The following is a 21,083-nucleotide window of genomic DNA, read 5'->3' as shown; positions in this document are numbered from 1 at the left end:
ACGAATCACACACTTTTGAGGAGACAGAAGCTGGGAGGGAGGGGCTGAGGCTTATTCATTCTTCTTACGTAATATACTACATCCAGGACTACTCGGGGATGAAGAGAGAATGTGAACAACCCATATAGTACAATGACACCTGGTGACCAACCATGTGAGAGTACGTAGTCTAGAAATCAAATCAAATGGCAAAAAGGCTGCCATAGATGTTGGTCCCAGAAGTAGAGTATGTATATCTATATTCTTGACATTTTTCAATGAGAACTCTCTTCCGTTACCAGTCTTAGCTCTTTTGTGAATGTCAGCAATTCTTTTATTCCCTTGTACCTTTTAAATATACCGACCTATCCTGTCTTGTGGATTGATTTAATGGGGCTGTCCAACACTAAACCACCAAATTCAACATGACCAAACATCATCATAACATTAAATATTTATTAGTCATTTTTACAGAAACATCAAAATGCTTGACAGAGACATTAAGATGTGCATTAGGGAAGTCGGGGGAACGGGCGCGAGATCAGTGGAAGAGGTCATGGAATGTGTCCATTTAGATTTTTCCGGGGAAACTTCCAGCTTCAATCTGATCGTCCCATTTTGCCAAATGGAGAGAGAGAAACTCAGTAAATGTCCCGTGGTAGACAACACAATGACAGATAAAATATGACAATTGAGAAAGGAAGATGGGGGAGTTAATCTTGACATTTGTGACCAGCCACATCACCTTTAACCCTGCATTAACAAGCACGTTTTTTTTTCTTTCACTGATGACTGGCACCACTGATTTGAATAGAAGTCTCTTCAGCGGGTACATGATTGAAAGCGAATATACACTAGAGTGTTCAAAGCTAACTTTAAGGCAGTATGGTGCAGAGAGAACGAGTGAACGAGGGACACGGACCCAGCTCAACGGGCACAGGCTCTTGTAGACTCTCTGGTACCACTCACTGGGTGCAACATCCTGGCCTTTTGTCTGACAGAGCCTTGTTAGATCTGTGGAAGTCTGGACGGAGGAAGGGACATAGTGCTGACTAGCAAAATGCATATGAACGGACGAAGGGGATATTTTCATTAATTTAGCCTTTACAGTGCCAGTATTTTGCAGTTAATACGCAAGGATACTTCAAGTATTCAAGTTAGTAGGGGAACAACAGTAGTCAATAGCATTTTGAGTAGATGAGTGCTCATTATGGTCAGTGACAGTTGAAAATGTCTGTTGACAATTAAATGTCAGTTGACAATTAAGGTGTTCACATTGTACTTGGCTACATAATACAGAGGGAAGGTGAGGCCTTATACCGTGCACACTGCAAATTATGTTGTGTATTAAAAATGGCCCAAATAAATCCAAAATGTGAATCACAAAGGATTCAAAAAATACTCAAAAGCAGGAGCCCATTAAGCATTTGGGTTAGGCCTAGAGTTAGGCTAATCCTAACAAAGCATTCCCACAGTTACCCGTATCAACCCAGCAAAACCATAGGAGCAAGTGAAACAACGGAAACAACTCAGCTGTCACCTATTGACATGAACCTACCGCTAGCTTTACCTGCTTTGGTTAAAGCTCAAGTTGAATTCAGCAAGTGCCATGGCAACCACCCAGAGTGGGCCTGGCACAAGAAAACATGGAGACTATTATCATTGTAACTATTGGCTGAATTTAATGATAGCTTTGTCATGGTGTTTTGATGATAATCGATGCTACAGACTTTCCTCGCAGCACGTCCATGATGATTGGAAATCTAGGCTAGTGGGACGGGAAGCTGGAGTGTCTATAGAAGTGTATGGAAAACAAAACTGTGCTGAACTTTCCTCACTTTCAACCTATCAGAAAATAAACAAATCGACCAACCCTAGCCGAAGTTGAGTCATTCTTCAAAAAACTTAATTTAAGCATACATTGGTTTAGCGAGGAAAATAACTTTGCCTATGAACGTATGAGGTGCCCGTGAGATGTATATAAGTCTTTGAATATCCAGTTTGAATAAGGTCTATCGTTTGAAAGGAGAACAGCACCGAAGCCATATAGGCCTAGCCTAAGCAACTCTGTGTACGGCGCTGAATGGCAAACAAATGTAGATAGTGTTGTGCTTATTACCCAGGTGATTCTGGAAGCAGTTTTGGGCCTGGTTAGTGTTGGGGAATCGGGCCTCAAAAGGAGCCGTTACGTAGTTCTTGATTTACTCCTCGATTACGGCAGACATTTTGACTGATTTCAATCTGCAAAACATTCATTCATACCAATCAAAACAATGATTTACACAAATCTCAACGAATTTCCATAATCACTCTATCGTATCAACCCTTACCCTAACCTTAAACCTTTAAGCTAACCATAACCTTAACCCTTTTAGCTAACCCTTCCCCCAACCCTAACCTTTTAACCTAACTCCTAAACACAACCCTAACTCTAACCCCTAGCCTAGCTAACGTTATCCAGTAGCTAGAATTCATAACATATCATACATTTAGCATATTCGTAACACATTGTACGTTTCGCAAATTCATTACATATAATATGTATTGTAATTCGGAACATATAATTTGAAATGGGTGATGGACATCCAAAAATTAATACATACCATATGAAACCTAACATGTCATACTAAATAGAATGTCTCAGATTTACATACATAATCATACAAAATGCTCTGAGACCAGGTTGCAATCACTTCGCTAGAGCTACGGCTAGAAGTTACTTTACTTTTCGTAGCAGGATAGGAGAGCAGTTTCCCTAACCCTTTTCCTAACCTTACACTAATTCTCCTAACCTGCTTAATTAATTAATTAATTATCCTAAGCTGTTGCTTAACTTCTCCTAACCTGGCATGAAAAAGTCACTTCAGGTCGTAGCTGTATCGAGGTGGCATGTTTTTAGGGAATCTCAAACCAAGCTAATGCCAGAAGCTTTTGTTTCCTCAGTCAGAGAAATAATATAAGTATATTTAGAATCTGAAAAGCTGATGATAAAAGCTGCTTTGTTTAAGGATTGTTTGAGCAGATTTGGGCTTTCTGGATTAAGAAGTTAAAGGGGCAATCTGCATTTTAAACAATAACAAAGGCACAACCCCTCCACTGTTTTTGTAAATGGATAAGGGATGGGGCTGGAGAAACGTTAGCAGTTTCAAATTGACAGACAGAGCTATGGATGCAAGGACTGACCATCCATTATGCAAGGATTGACCATCCATTATGCAAGGATTGACCATCCATTATGCATGTTAAATGAAGTATATGTGGTTTTCTAGAGCTTGTAAAAATAAGGTTAATGATTTAAGCTTATGTACTTTAGATGATAACCACATTTATTGTGTTCTTGCTTACAAATATCTGGGCATGTGGATAGACCATAAGTAGTCTTTTATAAAGCATATTGATACATTAGCTAAAATAACTGTCCAATGAAATTGGAACTTTTAACCAGTACCCAAATAATATTGTTGGCCCCAACTAAAACTTTTATCTCAAATAGACGTTTTAAAAATGCTATCTCCTCATAGAGGATGATGTCAATGGCCAATCAGTCAATGGCCAATCAACGGTCTACTTGCGTGAATATTTTTTGTAAATGTTATATGCCCTCACCATTCCGACATAGAAAAGCAGATTTTTAACATATTTAATGACCATTTTCTTGTAATGAAAACTATTTCACTCGTATTGGAATTAATTCTAAGTCATATTTCATAGAAATCTGGAAACTCTGGACAGTTACTTTAAGAAACTGAGGATAAACATGCCCTTCTATAGAAATAGGTAATGACTATCACTAAATAGTAGAATGCAATCAACATTTCTTCCTGTTGCAGACTACGGTGACATCATTTACATGAAGGCAGTGTTTCCACAGTGCACTTCAATTTATCACGGGTGACAGGTTTTGCACTCATCACTACTTGCTCAATCAGTAAGTAGGTCTCTTTGACGTTGCGTTGAAAACTCCCACAATTCCTGACATCTTCACGCACCCATAGAAGTACAGTTGAAGTTGGAAGTTTAGCGAAATACAATTAAACTCAGTTTTTCACAATTCCTGACATTTAATCCTAGTAAAAATTCCCTGTTTTAGGTCAGTTAGGATACCCACTTTATTTTAGGAATGTGAAATGTCAGAATAATAGTAGAGAGAATGATTTATTTCAGGTTTTGTTTCTTTCGTCACATTTCCAGTGGGTCAGAAGTTTACATACACTCAATTAGTATTTGGTAGCATTGCCTTTAAATTGTTTAACTTGGGTCAAAGGTTTCGGGTAGCCTTCCAAAAACTTCCCACAATAAGTTGGGTGAATTTTGGCCCATTCTTCCTGACAGAGCTGGTGTAACTGAGTCAGGTTTGTAGGCCTCCTTACTCGCACACATTTTTACAGTTCTGTCCACACATTTTATATAGGATTGAGGTCAGGGCTTTGTGATGGCCACTCCAATACATTGACTTTGTTGTCCTTAAGTAATTTTGCCACAACTTTGGAAGTATGCTTGGGGTCATTGTCCATTTGGAAGACCCATTTGCGATCAAGCTTTAACTGATGTAGTGAGATGTTGCTTCAATATATCCACATAATTTCCCCACCCCATGATGCCATCTATTTTGTGAAGTGTACCAGTCCCTCCTGCAGCAATGCACCCCCACAACATGATGCTGCCACGCCCGTGCTTCACGGTTGGGATGGTGTTCTTCGGCTTGCAAGCCTCCCCCTTTTTCCTCCAAACATAACGATGGCCATTATGGCCAAACAGTTCTATTTTTGTTTCATCAGACCAAAGGACATTTCTCCAAAAAGTACGATCTTTGTCCACATGTGCAGTTGCAAACCGTAGTCTTGCTTTTTTTTTATGGTGGTTTTGGAGCAGTGGCTTCTTCCTTGCTGAGTGGCCTTTCAGGTTATGTCGATATCGTACTCGTTTAACTGTGGATATAGATACTTTTGTACCTGTTTCCTCCAACATCTTCACAAGGTCCTTTGCTGTTGTTCTGGGATCGATTTGCACTTTTCACACCAAAGTACGTTCATCTCTAGGAGACAGAACGCTTCTCCTTCCTGAGCAGTATGACGGCTGCGTGGTCCCATGGTGTTTATACTTGCGTACTATTGTTTGTACAGATGAACGTGGTACCTTCAGGCATTTGGAAATTGCTCCCAAGGATGAACCAGACTTATGGAGGTCTAAAAAAATATTCTGAGGTCTTGGCTGATTTCTTTTGATTTTCCCATGATGTCAAGCAAAAAGGCACTCAGTTTGAAGGTAGGCCTTGAAATACATCCACAGCTACACCTCCAATTGACTCAGATTATGTTAATTAGCCTATCAGAAGCTTGGAATTTTCCAAGCTGTTTATGGGCACAGTCAACTTAGTGTATGTAAACTTCTGACCCACTGGAATCATAGGGATGCTGCCTCTGGAAATTCAGTGTGTTGCTACAGCTCATGGAAAAACAGCCTTTAGTTTCTATGCACCCCATGTATGGAACGATCTTCAGAGTTCTCTTAAGCTAGACACGTTGGTGCCTCTCAGGCAGTTCAAAATGTTGATCGAAGATATTTTTGAAGAATGTGATTGTTTTTCTTGAGTATGTCTGTAGTTTAGTGTTTTTGTAGTCTCTTGTATTTTATATTGATATCTTGTAAAATGTGTGAAATTGTAAAATACAGAGCTCCATGGTGAAAGATACCTTGGTCTCAATCAGACTCCCTGTTGAAATAAAGGTTAAATAAAATAATATCAAAATGATAGTTTTCAACATGTTTCGCGGCTATAGGCCTACAGTGTTTGTTTATAATTCTATTGTTACAAACAACGGAGTAAAAAACTAACTTATATTTTGGCTTCTGATGGGGTAGTTGAGCTCATAAGCCATTCATTCATAAGTTACAATGCCACCAGAAAGTATTCATATCCCTTGTCTTATTCAAAACATTGTTGTGTTACTGCCTGAATTCAAAATGTATTCAACAGATTTGTTTTCTCACCCAACATCCCATAATGACAAAGTGATTGTATTTTTTTTAATGTTTGCACAGAAATAAACATTCACATAAGTAGTGACACGCCTGAGTCAATACATGTTAGAATTACATTTGGCAGCAATTACAGCTTTGAGTCTTTCTGGGCAAGTCTCTACCTGGATTGTACAATATGTGCACATTGTTATTTAAAAAATTATTCAAGCTCTGTCAAATTGGTTTTTGATTATTACTAGACAACAGACTTAAGTCAAATCTGTAACTCTGCAACTCTTTTCTTGATAAGCAACTCTACTGAAAGGTGAATTCATCTCCCAGTGTCTGGTCGAAAGCAGACTGAACTAGGTTTTCCTCTAGGATGCTTAGCTTCATTACGTTTATTAATCCTGAAAAACACCTCAGTCCTTAACAATTACAAGCTTACCCATAACATGATGCAGCCACCACTATCCTTGAAAATAAGGATTTGCCCAAAACATAACACTTTGTATTCAGGACAAAAAAGTTAATTGCTTTGCCACATTTCTTGCAGTATTACTTTAATGCCTTGCTGCAAACAGGATGCATGTTTAGAAATATTTTTTGTTCTGTACAGGCTTAATTATTTTCACTCTTGTCAATAAGGTTAGTATTGTGGAGTAACTACAATGCTGTTGAGCCATCCTCAGTTTTCTTCCATCACAGTGTTACGGTGCGTGAATGAGGACCCAAAAGCGAATTAACTTAAACAGAGCTTCTTTAATTACCAAACATAGGTAGGCTCAGACGGACCGGCAGATTCCGACAGGACAAGACAAGGTTACAGCAAACATGACGACAGTCTGGTTCAGGCATGAAACACAACAAACAAGAATCCGACAAGGACAGGAACAAAAACAGAGAGAGATATAGGGACCTAATCAGAGGGAAAAAGGGAACAGGTGGGAAACGGGGTGACGAGGTGGTTAGGAGGAGACAAGGCACAGCTGGGGGAAAGAGGGGGAGAAAAGGTAACCTAACAACGACCAGCAGAGGGAGACAGGGTGAAGGGAAAGGACAGAGACAAGACACAACATGACAGTACCCCCCCACTCACCGAGCGCCTCCTGGCGCACTCGAGGAGGAAACCTGGCGGCAACGGAGGAAATCCTCGATCAGCGCACGGTCCAGCACGTCCCGAGAGGGAACCCAACTCCTCTCCTCAGGACCGTACCCCTCCCAATCTACGAGGTACTGGTGACCACGGCCCCGAGGACGCATGTCCAAAATTCTACGGACCCTGTAGATGGGTGCGCCCTCGACAAGGATGGGGGGGGGGGGGGGAAGACGAGCGGGGGCGCGAAGGACGGGCTTGATGCAGGAGACATGGAAGACCGGGTGGACGCGACGAAGGTATCGCGGAAGAAGAAGTCGAACTGCGACAGGATTAATGACCCGAGAAATACGGAACGGACCAATGAACCGCGGGGTCAACTTGCGAGAAGCCGTCTTAAGGGGAAGGTTCTGAGTGGAGAGCCAAACTCTCTGACCGCGACAATATCTAGGACTCTTAGTTCTACGCTTATTAGCAGCCCTCACAGTCTGCGTCCTATAACGGCAAAGTGCAGACCTGACCCTCTTCCAGGTGCGCTCGCAACGTTGGACAAAAGCCTGAGCGGAGGGGACACTGGACTCGGCGAACTGAGATGAGAACAGCGGAGGCTGGTACCCGAGGCTACTCTGAAAAGGAGATAGCCCGGTCGCAGACGAAGGAAGCGAGTTGTGGGCGTATTCTGCCCAGGGGAGCTGTTCTGACCAAGACGCAGGGTTGCGAAAAGAAAGACTGCGTAAGATGCGACCAATAGTCTGATTGGCCCGTTCTGCTTGACCGTTAGACTGGGGGTGAAAGCCGGAAGAGAGACTGACGGAAGCCCCAATCAAACGGCAAAACTCCCTCCAAAATTGAGACGTGAATTGCGGACCTCTGTCCGAAACGACGTCTGACGGAAGGCCATGAATTCTGAAAACATTCTCGATGATGATTTGTGCCGTCTCTTTAGCAGAAGGAAGCTTAGCAAGGGGAATGAAATGAGCCGCCTTAGAGAACCTATCGACAACCGTAAGAATAACAGTCTTCCCCGCTGACGAAGGCAGTCCGGTGACAAAATCTAAGGCGATGTGAGACCACGGTCGAGAGGGAATAGGAAGCGGCTTGAGCCGGCCGGCAGGAGGAGAGTTACCGGACTTAGTCTGCGCGCAGACCGAACAAGCAGCCACGAAACGACGCGTGTCATGCTCCCGGGTGGGCCACTAAAAACGCTGGCGAATGGAAGCAAGCGTACCCCGAACGCCAGGGTGGCCGGCTAACTTGGCAGAGTGAGCCCACTGAAGAACGGCCAGACGAGTAGGAACGGGAACGAAAAGAAGGTTCCTAGGACAAGCGCGCGGCGACGGAGTGTGAGTGAGCGCTTGTTTTACCTGCCTCTCAATTCCCCAGACAGTCAACCCGACAACACGCCCCTCAGGGAGAATCCCCTCGGGGTCAGTGGAGGCTACTGAAGAACTGAAGAGACGAGACAAAGCATCAGGCTTGGTGTTCTTAGAGCCCGGACGATAAGAAATCACGAACTCGAAACGAGCGAAAAACAGCGCCCAACGCGCCTGACGCGCATTAAGTCGTTTGGCAGAACGGATGTACTCAAGGTTCCTATGGTCAGTCCAAACGACAAAAGGAACGGTCGCCCCCTCCAACCACTGTCGCCATTCGCCTAGGGCTAACCGGATGGCGAGCAGTTCGCGGTTACCCACATCATAGTTACGTTCCGACGGCGACAGGCGATGAGAAAAATACGCGCATGGGTGGACCTTGTCGTCAGAGAGGGAGCGCTGAGAAAGAATGGCTCCCACGCCCACCTCTGACGCGTCAACCTCGACAACGAACTGTCTAGAGACGTCAGGTGTAACAAGGATAGGAGCGGATGTAAAACGATTCTTGAGGAGATCAAAAGCTCCCTGGGCGGAAACGGACCACTTAAAGCACGTCTTGACAGAAGTAAGGGCTGTGAGAGGAGCTGCCACCTGACCGAAATTACGGATGAAACGACGATAGAAGTTCGCGAAGCCGAGAAAGCGCTGCAGCTCGACGCGTGACTTAGGGACGGGCCAATCAATGACAGCTTGGACTTTAGCGGGATCCATCTTAATGCCTTCAGCGGAAATAACAGAACCGAGAAATGTGACGGAGGAGGCATGAAAAGTGCACTTCTCAGCCTTCACAAAAAGACAATTCTCTAAAAGGCGCTGGAGGACACGTCGAACGTGCTGAACATGAATCTGGAGTGACGGTGAAAAAATCAGGATATCGTCAAGGTAAACGAAAACAAAGATGTTCAGCATGTCTCTCAGGACATCATTGACTAATGCCTGAAAGACAGCTGGAGCGTTAGCGAGGCCGAAAGGAAGAACCCGGTATTCAAAGTGCCCTAACGGAGTGTTAAACGCCGTCTTCCACTCGTCCCCCTCCCTGATGCGCACGAGATGGTAAGCGTTACGAAGGTCCAACTTAGTGAAAAACCTGGCTCCCTGCAGGATCTCGAAGGCTGAAGACATAAGAGGAAGCGGATAACGATTCTTCACTGTTATGTCATTCAGCCCTCGATAATCTATGCAGGGACGCAGAGACCCGTCCTTCTTCTTGACAAAAAAAAACCCCGCTCCGGCGGGAGAGGAGGAGGGGACTATGGTACCGGCGTCAAGAGCTACAGACAAATAATCTTCGAGAGCCTTACGTTCGGGAGCCGACAGAGAGTATAGTCTACCCCGGGGGGGGGGGTGGTTCCCGGAAGGAGATCAATACTACAATCATACGACCGGTGTGGAGGAAGAGAGGTGGCCCTGGACCGACTGAACACCGTGCGCAGATCGTGATATTCCTCCGGCACCCCTGTCAAATCACCAGGCTCCTCCTGTGAAGAAGAGACAGAGGAAACAGGAGGGATAGCAGACATTAAACATTTCACATGACAAGAGACGTTCCAGGAGAGGATAGAATTACTAGACCAATTAATGGAAGGATTATGACAAACTAGCCAGGGATGGCCCAAAACAACAGGTGTAAAAGGTGAACGAAAAATTAAAAAAGAAATGGTTTCACTATGATTACCAGAAACAGTGAGGGTTAAAGGTAGCGTCTCACGCTGAATCCTGGGGAGAGGACTACCATCCAGGGCGAACAAGGCCGTGGGCTCCTTTAACTGTCTGAGAGGAATGTCATGTTCCCGAGCCCAGGTCTCGTCCATAAAACAGCCCTCCGCCCCAGAGTCTATTAAGGCACTGCAGGAAGCTGACGAACCGGTCCAGCGTAGATGGACCGACAAGGTAGTGCAGGATCTTGAAGGAGAGACAGGAGTAGTAGCGCTCACCAGTAGCCCTCCGCTTACTGACGAGCTCTGGCCTTTTACTGGACATGAAGTGACAAAATGACCAGCGGAACCGCAATAGAGACAGAGGCGGTTGGTGATTCTCCGTTCCCTCTCCTTAGTCGAGATGCGGATACCTCCCAGCTGCATGGGCTCAGCACCCGAGCCGGCAGAGGAAGATGGTAGTGATGCGAAGAGGGGGGCGACGGAGAGCGCGAGCTCCTTTCCACGAGCTCGGTGACGAAGATCAACCCGTCGCTCAATGCGAATAGCGAGTTCAATCAAGGAATCCACGCTGGAAGGAACCTCCCGGGAGAGAATCTCATCCTTTACCTCTGCGCGGAGACCCTCCAGAAGACGAGCGAGCAAGGCCGGCTCGTTCCAGCCACTGGAGACAGCAAGAGTGCGAAACTCAATAGAGTAGTCTGTTATGGATCGATTGCCTTGACATAGGGAAGACAGGGCCCTGGAAGCCTCCTCCCCAAAAACAGATCGATCAAAAACCCGTATCATCTCCTCCTTAAAGTCCTGATACTGGTTAGTACACTCAGCCCTTGCCTCCCAGATTGCCGTGCCCCACTCACGAGCCCGTCCAATAAGGAGAGATATGACGTAGGCGACACGAGCAGTGCTCCTGGAGTAAGTGTTGGGCTGGAGAGAAAACACAATATCACACTGGGTGAGGAACGAGCGGCATTCAGTGGGCTCCCCAGAGTAACACGGCGGGTTATTGATTCTGGGCTCCGGAGATTCGAAAGCCCTGGAAGTGGCCGGTGGATCGAGGCGGAGATGGTGAACCTGTTCTGTGAGGTTGGAGACTTGGGTGGCCAGGGTCTCAACGGCATGACGAGCAGCAGACACTTCCTGCTCGTGTCTGCCTAGCATCGCTCCCTGGATCCCGACGGCTGAGTGGAGAGGATCCGAAGTCGCTGGGTCCATTCTTGGTCGGATTCTTCTGTTACGGTGCGTGAATGAGGACCCAAAAGCGAATTAACTTAAACAGAGCTTCTTTAATTGCCAAACATAGGTAGGCTCAGACGGACCGGCAGATTCCGACAGGACAAGACAAGGTTACAGCAAACATGACGACAGTCTGGTTCAGGCATGAAACACAACAAACAAGAATCCGACAAGGACAGGAACAAAAACAGAGAGAGATATAGGGACCTAATCAGAGGGAAAAAGGGAACAGGTGGGAAACGGGGTGACGAGGTGGTTAGGAGGAGACAAGGCACAGCTGGGGGAAAGAGGGGGAGAAAAGGTAACCTAACAACGACCAGCAGAGGGAGACAGGGTGAAGGGAAAGGACAGAGACAAGACACAACATGACACACAGCCACTCTGTAACTGTTTTAAAGTCACCATTGGCCTCATAGTGAAATCCCTGAGCAGTTTCCTTCCTCTCTGGCAACTGAGTTAGGAAGGACGCCTGTATATTTGTAGTGACTGGGTGTATTGATACAAAGTGTAATTAATAACTTCACCATGCTCAAAGGGATATTCAGTCTGCTTTTAATTATTTGCAAGGCTTTGGAAAACCTCCCTGGTCTTTGTGGTTGACTCTGTGTTTGAAATTCACTGCTCGACTGAGGGACTGAGTGCGAATGTATTTATAATCAAATGTATTTATATAGCCCTTCGTACATCAGCTGATATCTCAAAGTGCTGTACAGAAACCCAGCCTAAAACCCCAAACAGCAAGCAATGCAGGTGTAGAAGCACGGTGACTAGGAAAAACTCCCTAGAAAGGCCAAAACCTAGGAAGAAACCTAGAGAGGAACCAGACTATGTGGGGTGGCCAGTCCTCTTCTGGCTGTGCCGGGTGGAGATTATAACAGAACATGGCCAAGATGTTAAAATGTTCATAAATGACCAGTATGGTCGAATAATAATAAGGCAGAACAGTTGAAACTGGAGCAGCAGCACAGTCAGGTGGACTGGGAACAGCAAGGAGTCATCATGTCAGGTATTCCTGGGGCATGGTCCTAGGGCTCAGGTCCTCCGAGAGAGAGAAAGAAAGAGAGAATTAGAGAGAGCATATGTGGGATGGCCAGTCCTCTTCTGGCTGTGCCGGGTGGAGATTATAACAGAACATGGCCAAGATGTTCAAATGTTCATAAATGACCAGCATGGTCGAATAATAATAAGGCAGAACAGTTGAAACTGGAGCAGCAGCACGGCCAGGTGAACTGGGGACAGCAAGGAGTCATCATGTCAGGTAGTCCTGGGGCATGGTCCTAGGGCTCAGGTCCTCCGAGAGAGAGAAAGAAAGAGAGAAGGAGAGAATTAGAGAACGCACACTTAGATTCACACAGGACACCGAATAGGACAGGAGAAGTACTCCAGATATTACAAACTGACCCTAGCCCCCCGACACATAAACTACTGCAGCATAAATACTGGAGGCTGAGACAGGATGGGTCAGGAGACACTGTGGCCCCATCCGAGGACACCCCCGGACAGGGCCAAACAGGAAGGATATAACCCCACCCACTTTGTTAATGCACAGCCCCCACACCACTAGAGGGATATCTTCAACCACCAACTTACCATCCTGAGACAAGGCTGAGTATAGCCTACAAAGACCTCCGCCACGGCACAACCCAAGGGGGGGGGGGGGGGGGGCGCCAACCCAGACAGGATGACCACATCAGTGAATCAACCCACTCAGGTGACGCACCCCCTCCAGGGACGGCATGAGAGAGCCCCAGTAAGCCAGTGACTCAGCCCCTGTAATAGGGTTAGAGGCAGAGAATCCCAGTGGAAAGAGGGGAACCGGCCAGGCAGAGACAGCAAGGGCGGTTCGTTGCTCCAGAGCCTTTCCGTTCACCTTCCCACTCCTGGGCCAGACTACACTCAATCATATGACCCACTTAAGAGATGAGTCTTCAGTAGAGACTTAAAGGTTGAGACCGAGTTTGCGTCTCTGACATGGGTAGGCAGATCGTTCCATAAAAATGGAGCTCTATAGGAGAAAGCCCTGCCTCCAGCTGTTTGCTTAGAAATTCTAGGGACAATTAGGAGGCCTGCGTCTTGTGACCGTAGCGTACGTGTAGGTATGCACGGCAGGACCAAATCAGAGAAATAGGTAGGAGCAAGCCCATGTAATGCTTTGTAGGTTAGCAGTAAAACCTTGAAATCAGCCCTTGCTTTGACAGGAAGCCAGTGTAGAGAGGCTAGCACTGGAGTAATATGATCAAATTTTTGGGTTCTAGTCAGGATTCTAGCAGCCGTATTTAGCACTAACTGAAGTTTATTTAGTGCTTTATCCGGGTAGCCGGAATGTAGAGCATTGCAGTAGTCTAACCTAGAAGTGACAAAAGCATGGATTAATTTTTCTGCATCATTTTTGGACAGAAAGTTTCTGATTTTTGCAATGTTACGTAGATGGAAAAAAGCTGTCCTTGAAATGGTCTTGATATGTTCTTCAAAAGAGAGATCAGGGTCCAGAGTAACGCCGAGGTCCTTCACAGTTTTATTTGAGACGACTGTACAACCATTAAGATTAATTGTCAGATTCAACAGAAGATCTCTTTGTTTCTTGGGACCTAGAACAAGCATCTCTGTTTTGTCCGAGTTTAAAAGTAGAAAGTTTGCAGCCATCCACTTCCTTGTCTGAAACACATGCTTCTAGCAAGGGCAATTTTGGGGCTTCACCATGTTTCATTGAAATGTACAGCTGTGTGTCATCCGCATAGCAGTGAAAGTTAACATTATGTTTTCGAATAACATCCCCAAGAGGTAAAATATATAGTGAAAACAATAGTGGTCCTAAAACGGAACCTTGAGGAACATCGACATTTACAGTTGATTTGTCAGAGGACAAACCATTCACAGAGACAAACTGATATCTTTCCGACAGATAAGATCTAAACCAGGCCAGAACTTGTCCGTGTAGACCAATTTGGGTTTCCAATCTCTCCAAAAGAATGTGGTGATCGATGGTATCAAAAGCAGCACTAAGGTCTAGGAGCACGAGGACAGATGCAGAGCCTCGGTCCGATGCCATTAAAATGTAATTTACCACCTTCACAAGTGCCGTCTCAGTACTATGATCGGGTCTAAAACCAGACTGAAGCATTTCGTATACATTGTTTGTCTTCAGGAAGGCAGTGAGTTGTTGCGCAACAGCCTTTTCTAAAGTTTTTGAGAGGAATGGAAGATTCGATATAGGCCGATAGTTTTTTATATTTTCTGGGTCAAGGTTTGGCTTTTTCAAGAGAGGCTTTATTACTGCCACTTTTAGTAAGTTTGGTACACATCCGGTGGATAGAGAGCCGTTTATTATGTTCAACATAGGAGGGCCAAGCACAGGAAGCAGCTCTTTCAGTAGTTTAGTTGGAATAGGGTCCAGTATGCAGCTTGAAGGTTTAGAGGCCATGATTATTTTCATCATTGTGTCAAGAGATATAGTACTAAAACACTTGAGCGTCTCTCTTGATCCTAGGTCCTGGCAGAGTTGTGCAGACTCAGGACAACTGAGCTTTGAAGGAATACGCAGATTTAAGAAGGAGTCCATAATTTTCTTTCTAATAATCATAATCTTTTCCTCAAAGAAGTTCATGAATTTATCACTGCTAAAGTGAAAGTCATCCTCTCTTGGGGAATGCTGCTTTTTAGTTAGCTTTGCAACAGTATCAAAAAGGAATTTAGGATTGTTCTTATTTTCCTCAATTAAGTTAGAAAAATAGGATGATCGAGCAGCAGTAAGGGCTCTTCGGTACTGCACGGTACTGTCTTTCCAAGCTAGTCGGAAGACTTCCAGTTTGGTGTGGCGCCATTTCCGTTCCAATTTTCTGGAAGCTTGCTTCAGAGCTCGGGTATTTTCTGTGCACCAGGGAGCTAGTTTCTTATGAGAAATGTTTTTAGTTTTTAGGGGTGCAACTGCATCTAGGGTATTGCGCAAGGTTAATTGAGTTCCTCAGTTAGGTGGTTAACTGTTTTTTGTCCTCTGGCGTCCTTGGGTAGACAGAGGGAATCTGGAAGGACATCAAGGAATCTTTGTGTTGTCTGTGAATTTATAGCACGACTTTTGATGATCCTTGGTTGGGGTCTGAGCAGATTATTTGTTGCAATTGTAAACGTAATAAAATGGTGGTCCGATAGTCCAGGATTATGAGGAAAAACATTAAGATCCACAACATTTATTCCATGGGACAAAACTAGGTCCAGCGTATGACTGTGACAGTGAGTGGGTCCAGAGACATGTTGGACAAAACCCACTGAGTCGATGATGGCTCCAAAAGCCTTTTGGAGTGGGTCTGTGGACTTTTCCATGTGAATATTAAAGTCACCAAAGATTAGAATATTATCTGCTATGACTACAAGGTCCGATAGGAATTCAGGGAACTCAGTGAGGAACGCTGTATATGGCCCAGGAGGCCAGTAAACAGTAGCTATAAAAAGTGATTGAGTAGGCTGCGTAGATTTCATGACTAGAAGCTCAAAAGACGTCATCATTTTTTTTTTTTGTAAATTGAAATTTGCCATCGTAAATGTTAGCAACACCTCCGCCTTTGCGGGATGCACGGGGGATATGGTCACTAGTGTAGCCAGGAGGTGAGGCCTCATTTAACACAGTAAATTCATCAGGCTTAAGCCATGTTTCAGTCAGGCCAATCACATCAAGATTATGATCAGTGATTAGTTCATTGACTAGAATTGCCTTTGAAGTAAGGGATCTAACATTAAGTAGCCCTATTTTGAGATGTGAGGTATCATGATCTCTTTCAATAATGACAGGAATGGAGGTGGTCTTTATCCTAGTGAGATTGCTAAGGCGAACACCGCCATGTTTAGTTTTGCCCAACCTAGGTCGAGGCACAGACACGGTCTCAATGGTGATAGCTGAGCTGACTACACTGACTGTGCTAGTGGCAGACTCCACTATGCTGGCAGGCTGGCTAACAGCCTGCTGCCTGGCCTGCACCCTATTTCATTGTGGAGCTAGAGGAGTTAGAGCCCTGTCTATGTTGGTAGATAAAATGAGAGCACACCTCCAGCTAGGATGGAGTCCGTCACTCCTCAGCAGGTCAGGCTTGGTCCTGTTTGTGGGTGAGTCCCAGAAAGAGGGCCAATTATCTACAAATTCTATCTTTTGGGGAGGGGCAGAAAACAGTTTTCAACCAGCGATTGAGTTGTGAGACTCTGCTGTAGAGCTCATCACTCCCCCTAACTGGGAGGGGGCCAGAGACAATTACTCGATGCCGACACATCTGAGATGAGATACTGTAGTCATTTAAATCATGTTAAACAGTATTATTGCACACAGAGTGAGTCCATGCAACTTATTATGTGACTTGTTAAGCACTTTTTATCCCTTATTTAAACTTGCCATAACAAAAGGGTTGAATATTTATTGACTGAAAACATTTCCGCTTTCCATTTTTAAATAATTTGTAAAATTATTGTGTATATTCCAGTGACAAAAACATCTACACTTCAATCCATTTGCATTTCCGGCTGTAACACAACAACATTTGGAAAAAGTCAAGGGGTGTGAATACTTGGAGAATCAATGGGTTTATATTTTTAATTTAAAAGTCCAAAAATGGATGTAGGCTAGCAATTTTACAGCAACTTAATTTTCAATGCGCAAACCCCCACGTCCAACAGCAAGAGAAAATGACAAATCATAGCTATTTCGTTATGTATTTCAGTTGTACATATATTGCATAATTACCAATACCATACATCAAAAGACAGTTAAAAGATATTTAATGCAACCAAACGGCACGGACTCCGACTACCCTCTCCCTTCCCCTTTCTCTCCTCTCCTGAGATAGAGTCTGTCACTGCAGGGTGCCCTGGGTCCTCTCACAGATGCTCTTCAGGCTGTTCTTGCACATGGTGGCGTACCAACCGGCCCTGTGGCTGTCTCCTGGCGACAGCCGGGCACACAGTTCCCTGGTGTCCCCCTTCTCTGGCTCGTGATCCCAAAATATGTCCCAAAACCTGTAGAGGTAACACAGACACCATCAGTTTGTACTTTTAAAAAAAACATTTCAAAAATGACCATATACTGTAGATACATTTGGTTACTTTGTCAAATAAACATAAATTCAGAGTAATACATCAGTAATGCATCATACATGGAATTTCATCAAATTAAATGGACATATGGCAATAAATATGCTGTCTTCTTGAGTTTAACTAGGCCAATATCTCTTCAACGAGACCTCATACAGTAAGTATCCTCATATGGTGTGATTTGAGGTAAGGTGATCCAGTCTCGAGTCTCGATTCAGGACTCCACGCCAAACTATAGAATTGAGATCCAAACTCAGGTCATTTCTGGACAATATTTCTATCAATTTACGGGACTTTTTTTTTTTTTTTAGCCCAAGACTATGCTCAGAGGCAAATCTTCTGTAACTTTAAGTTAAGATTCTAAGTTACCCCTTCTCCACCGGGGAGTCGTCCACCCAGTGCCAGGCCCCGCCTGGGTTACCATTCCTCAAGCCGATCCAGTAGGAGTCTCCCTGGCTCAACTCCTTGGCTCTCTTCCACAGAAAAATCTGAGAGAAATGCAACACTCAGATGGATACCTCAAATAGACACGGCCCCACACTTTCGTATAACTCCTAAATCTATTCTTAACTTTAACTGAGAGGGTCAAATGTACTGAATTGCACAGTGAATGTGTAAACATGAATGACTTAGATTATGTTTGTGTCTGTATTAGGCCTACTGCATAAAGGAATACCACAGCTTTGAGTGACGGAGCAGCCTATTTATTGGCAATAGTTCCAGGTAATTCTCAGTAAATCTCAGTTCTCCATTTACTGCCAAAGCACAGGATTTTTGTGAATATTTTAATTTATCATGATTTAGGTTCTCAATAATCTCTTGATTCAAATGAGATCCACATTTGATATTACAGAATTGAGAAATAGGCTACAATGCATTCCTCCAAAGAAACCTTAATCTGTATCGATATCATTGGGTGATGGGGTTCATGGCTGTCATACTTGCTCCTCCTCACTCTTCACCATGGCAAGGTTGCCCCCTACAGATAGGCAGTGGTACTGACTGGAAATCCAGTCCAGTCTGTCATGGGTGTAGAGGTAGCATCTCTCCCCAAAAGACTCCCATCCCTCTGGGCACGGCCTGCACTCACGCTCTGCGAAACAGGTGGAAGGTTACGCCAGAGGTCAGTCAATGTCATAGGGGTAAAGGTGAACAGGGGTGAAACAGGTCCCCCATGTAACAGGTTTTTACATCTCTATAGGATCACTTGTATAGATAAAATATTTCCTAAATACATCAATAAAAATACTCTTAAAACCATCAAGTGGTGATTATATATTGTGTTACAATATGATCTAATAATAGCTAAAGCAATGCTGTTATTAGGATGCCAGACCAAAAGCCCAGGCCAAGTGTGATGGTATACCATTTGCACCACTCTTGTCAGTATCGGCCATTTTGGAATTTTAGGTTGATCCTGGTGATCCTTCATCATCTTTTGTCTGCCTGTCCATATATTAAACAGGCCATTGGATGAGAGTATTTCCAGGAGGCCATCATCCATGTCCCAGCTAAAAGCTCGCAGAACTATGCAAACTCAAGCATAACTCTTCACAATTAATGGCTTCATAGCAAGAGTTTGATCAACCTGAACGTGTGCTCACCATTGGTGCTGCTATTGGTGATGGGACAGTACTGGTTGAGTGCTGGGTACTTGTGGAAGAGGAGGAGGTAGGAGTGGTTCAGGGTGTTCAGCTTCTGAGTCAGGTCTTTGAGTCTGACCTCCTGCAAGGCGGACTGGGATTGGAAGACCAAGGTGATCTGCACCACTGCATCATGCACCCCCCACCACCGCGACCCCATTGCGATGGACACAAAACAGTGAACGGGCAATGTGAGGATGAGGCAGCATCATTAGACAATTATAATTAAATGGTCAAGTTAGGGTTAAAACCGTAAGTCTTGACCTTCAATAACAATGTAAATCAGTGGACTCCTATTTCTGATCCTTGAACCTGTTCAGTTCAAAATGATGACCAAATAAAACTCACAGTAAAATGTCTGTAGGAGTGTGGCCATGGTCAGTAGAAAACAGAGCAGGGCCAGGTAGTGTGATAACTGTCTGTACTGGGTGTACCACCAATCTGAGAGGGGGAATAGTTCAGCCACATGACATTAACGTCACTATAGACATATTTCACACACAAAAAAGTACAGCATTATGTCTTTTAGACATCAAACAGGCAATAATCCAGACTTGAATTTGAGCTGAGCTTTTGTCTATGGATAAAAATGTGCTATCACTTTATGATAATGGCATCACCTCTCTCTGTTGACCACTCTGTCTTTTTAGGATGTAGCAAGCCTGGTCCAGATGTCCCATTCTCCCCTGGTCTTATGACTCCCATTCCCCCAAAGCAGTAGGACACTGCTGGAGACTGAAAATAGATCCAGCTCTGCTGAGTTCCACCTCCTGAATGAGCGTTGAGGCGGTATGTCACCCTTAGCTTCATGCAAAGTACATTTGATAGCAAGCCTGTTAGGCAGGAAAAGTTTGGATTATGGTCAAACACCCTTATTCTGTTGTGATGTTTGTGGACAACTTGTAAAAACTCTACATAGCTTGTTGTAACGTTTCTGTTAAGAATATCTGTGGTTCTCCAGGGCCCGTTTCCCAAAACATCTTAAGGATCCTATGGTCCTAAGCTGAATTTAGCCAGCCGTAAGATGCTTTTGGGAAACCCTGGCCCCTGGTCTCTAGGTGTTGTCTCGGTCAATTCAACATGGCGCCCAAAATAAAGATGTCAGCAATCAGTATGTAGGCCATAACAGAATGCAATGTCCAGCCACAAGACTTCTAATTCAAATGCCCTCCGTGCTTAGATAACTGCTATTGTTTTAAAATGCAGAGCTTATCTATACTTAGACACCTAGAGTCTTGCATTAAAAAAAAAAAAATCCTCAATATTCCATAATCATATCTGTTTCAACTGACGCGGCTTAGGTGCTAGGTTATGCTTTTAAGCAGACCAATTTTGTAGGCTGTGCGAGAGTCTTGTTTTGCCAACTGATAACCACCAGCCAGTTGAGATCGGCAGCCACAGGATTTGAATTCTTCCAACAGCACGCACCCTCTGCGCGCTTATCAGCTCTCGGGTTCTCGACACAAGGCAAATATCAAGGCATAGGACATCCCTGGGGGGTTGAAAGTGCTATACGAAGAAAGACAAACATACCGTACAGAGCTGAGGCTACAGCTAGTATTGTGAGTTAAAATAGGCTACAGTTCATTCCTGAAAAAGATGAGGACCTTATTGCAGGCGGATATTCCAAACCTAGCCTATATTGTGCCTTGCCAAAAGTAAATGTATTTCGTATACTTTGTTCTTCTAATCTTGTTGATTATATGTGATATATGATCTTTGTTGTTGTGCTGCTTGCCTATTTAAAGCATACAAAACAAAGCTGAAGCATCCTAACTTGGACAGAAAAAACTGAAAAAAAACAGAAAGACGAACAAATAACATCTGGAGTGTTAGGATTTTGAGAACCATATCCCGGCATAATACGTACGTCCCACTTTTATTGGTCTTTAAGCCGTCATGATGATATGGGCTACTGAACATACAGAACACCTTCCAAAGGCAACTCACACCCTCTTGTGGCCAACAAGGTGGACTCCGATTGGTCATCATGCCTCTGCTTCCTTTGTATTTAGGCCTCCCATCCTTGACCTGTTTGGTGTTCACAGATCTGTAAAGGGGCTGGATATGT

At 44.4% G+C, this 21,083-nt stretch overlaps 1 protein-coding gene across 1 annotated transcript; it reads right to left on the bottom strand.

Moving 5' to 3' along the window:
• Positions 1-16,849: 16,849 nt before the first annotated feature.
• Positions 16,850-19,839, bottom strand: LOC110496930 (C-type lectin domain family 6 member A-like). Its single transcript, XM_021572937.2, has 6 exons — positions 19,633-19,839; positions 19,361-19,453; positions 18,974-19,138; positions 18,311-18,462; positions 17,739-17,857; positions 16,850-17,294 (listed from the first exon to the last, which is right to left on the bottom strand). Exons 1-6 carry the CDS (start codon positions 19,820-19,822, stop codon positions 17,132-17,134), a joined length of 882 nt encoding a protein of 293 aa, XP_021428612.2. The 5' UTR covers positions 19,823-19,839; the 3' UTR covers positions 16,850-17,131.
• Between the last annotated feature and the right edge of the window lie 1,244 nt (positions 19,840-21,083).

Source organism: Oncorhynchus mykiss, chromosome 18, assembly GCF_013265735.2.
Source record: "Oncorhynchus mykiss isolate Arlee chromosome 18, USDA_OmykA_1.1, whole genome shotgun sequence".
In the NCBI taxonomy this organism is placed as follows: Eukaryota; Metazoa; Chordata; class Actinopteri; order Salmoniformes; family Salmonidae; genus Oncorhynchus; species Oncorhynchus mykiss.
Note: the sequence above shows the minus strand (reverse complement) of the source record. Positions and strands in the feature narration are given on the sequence as shown.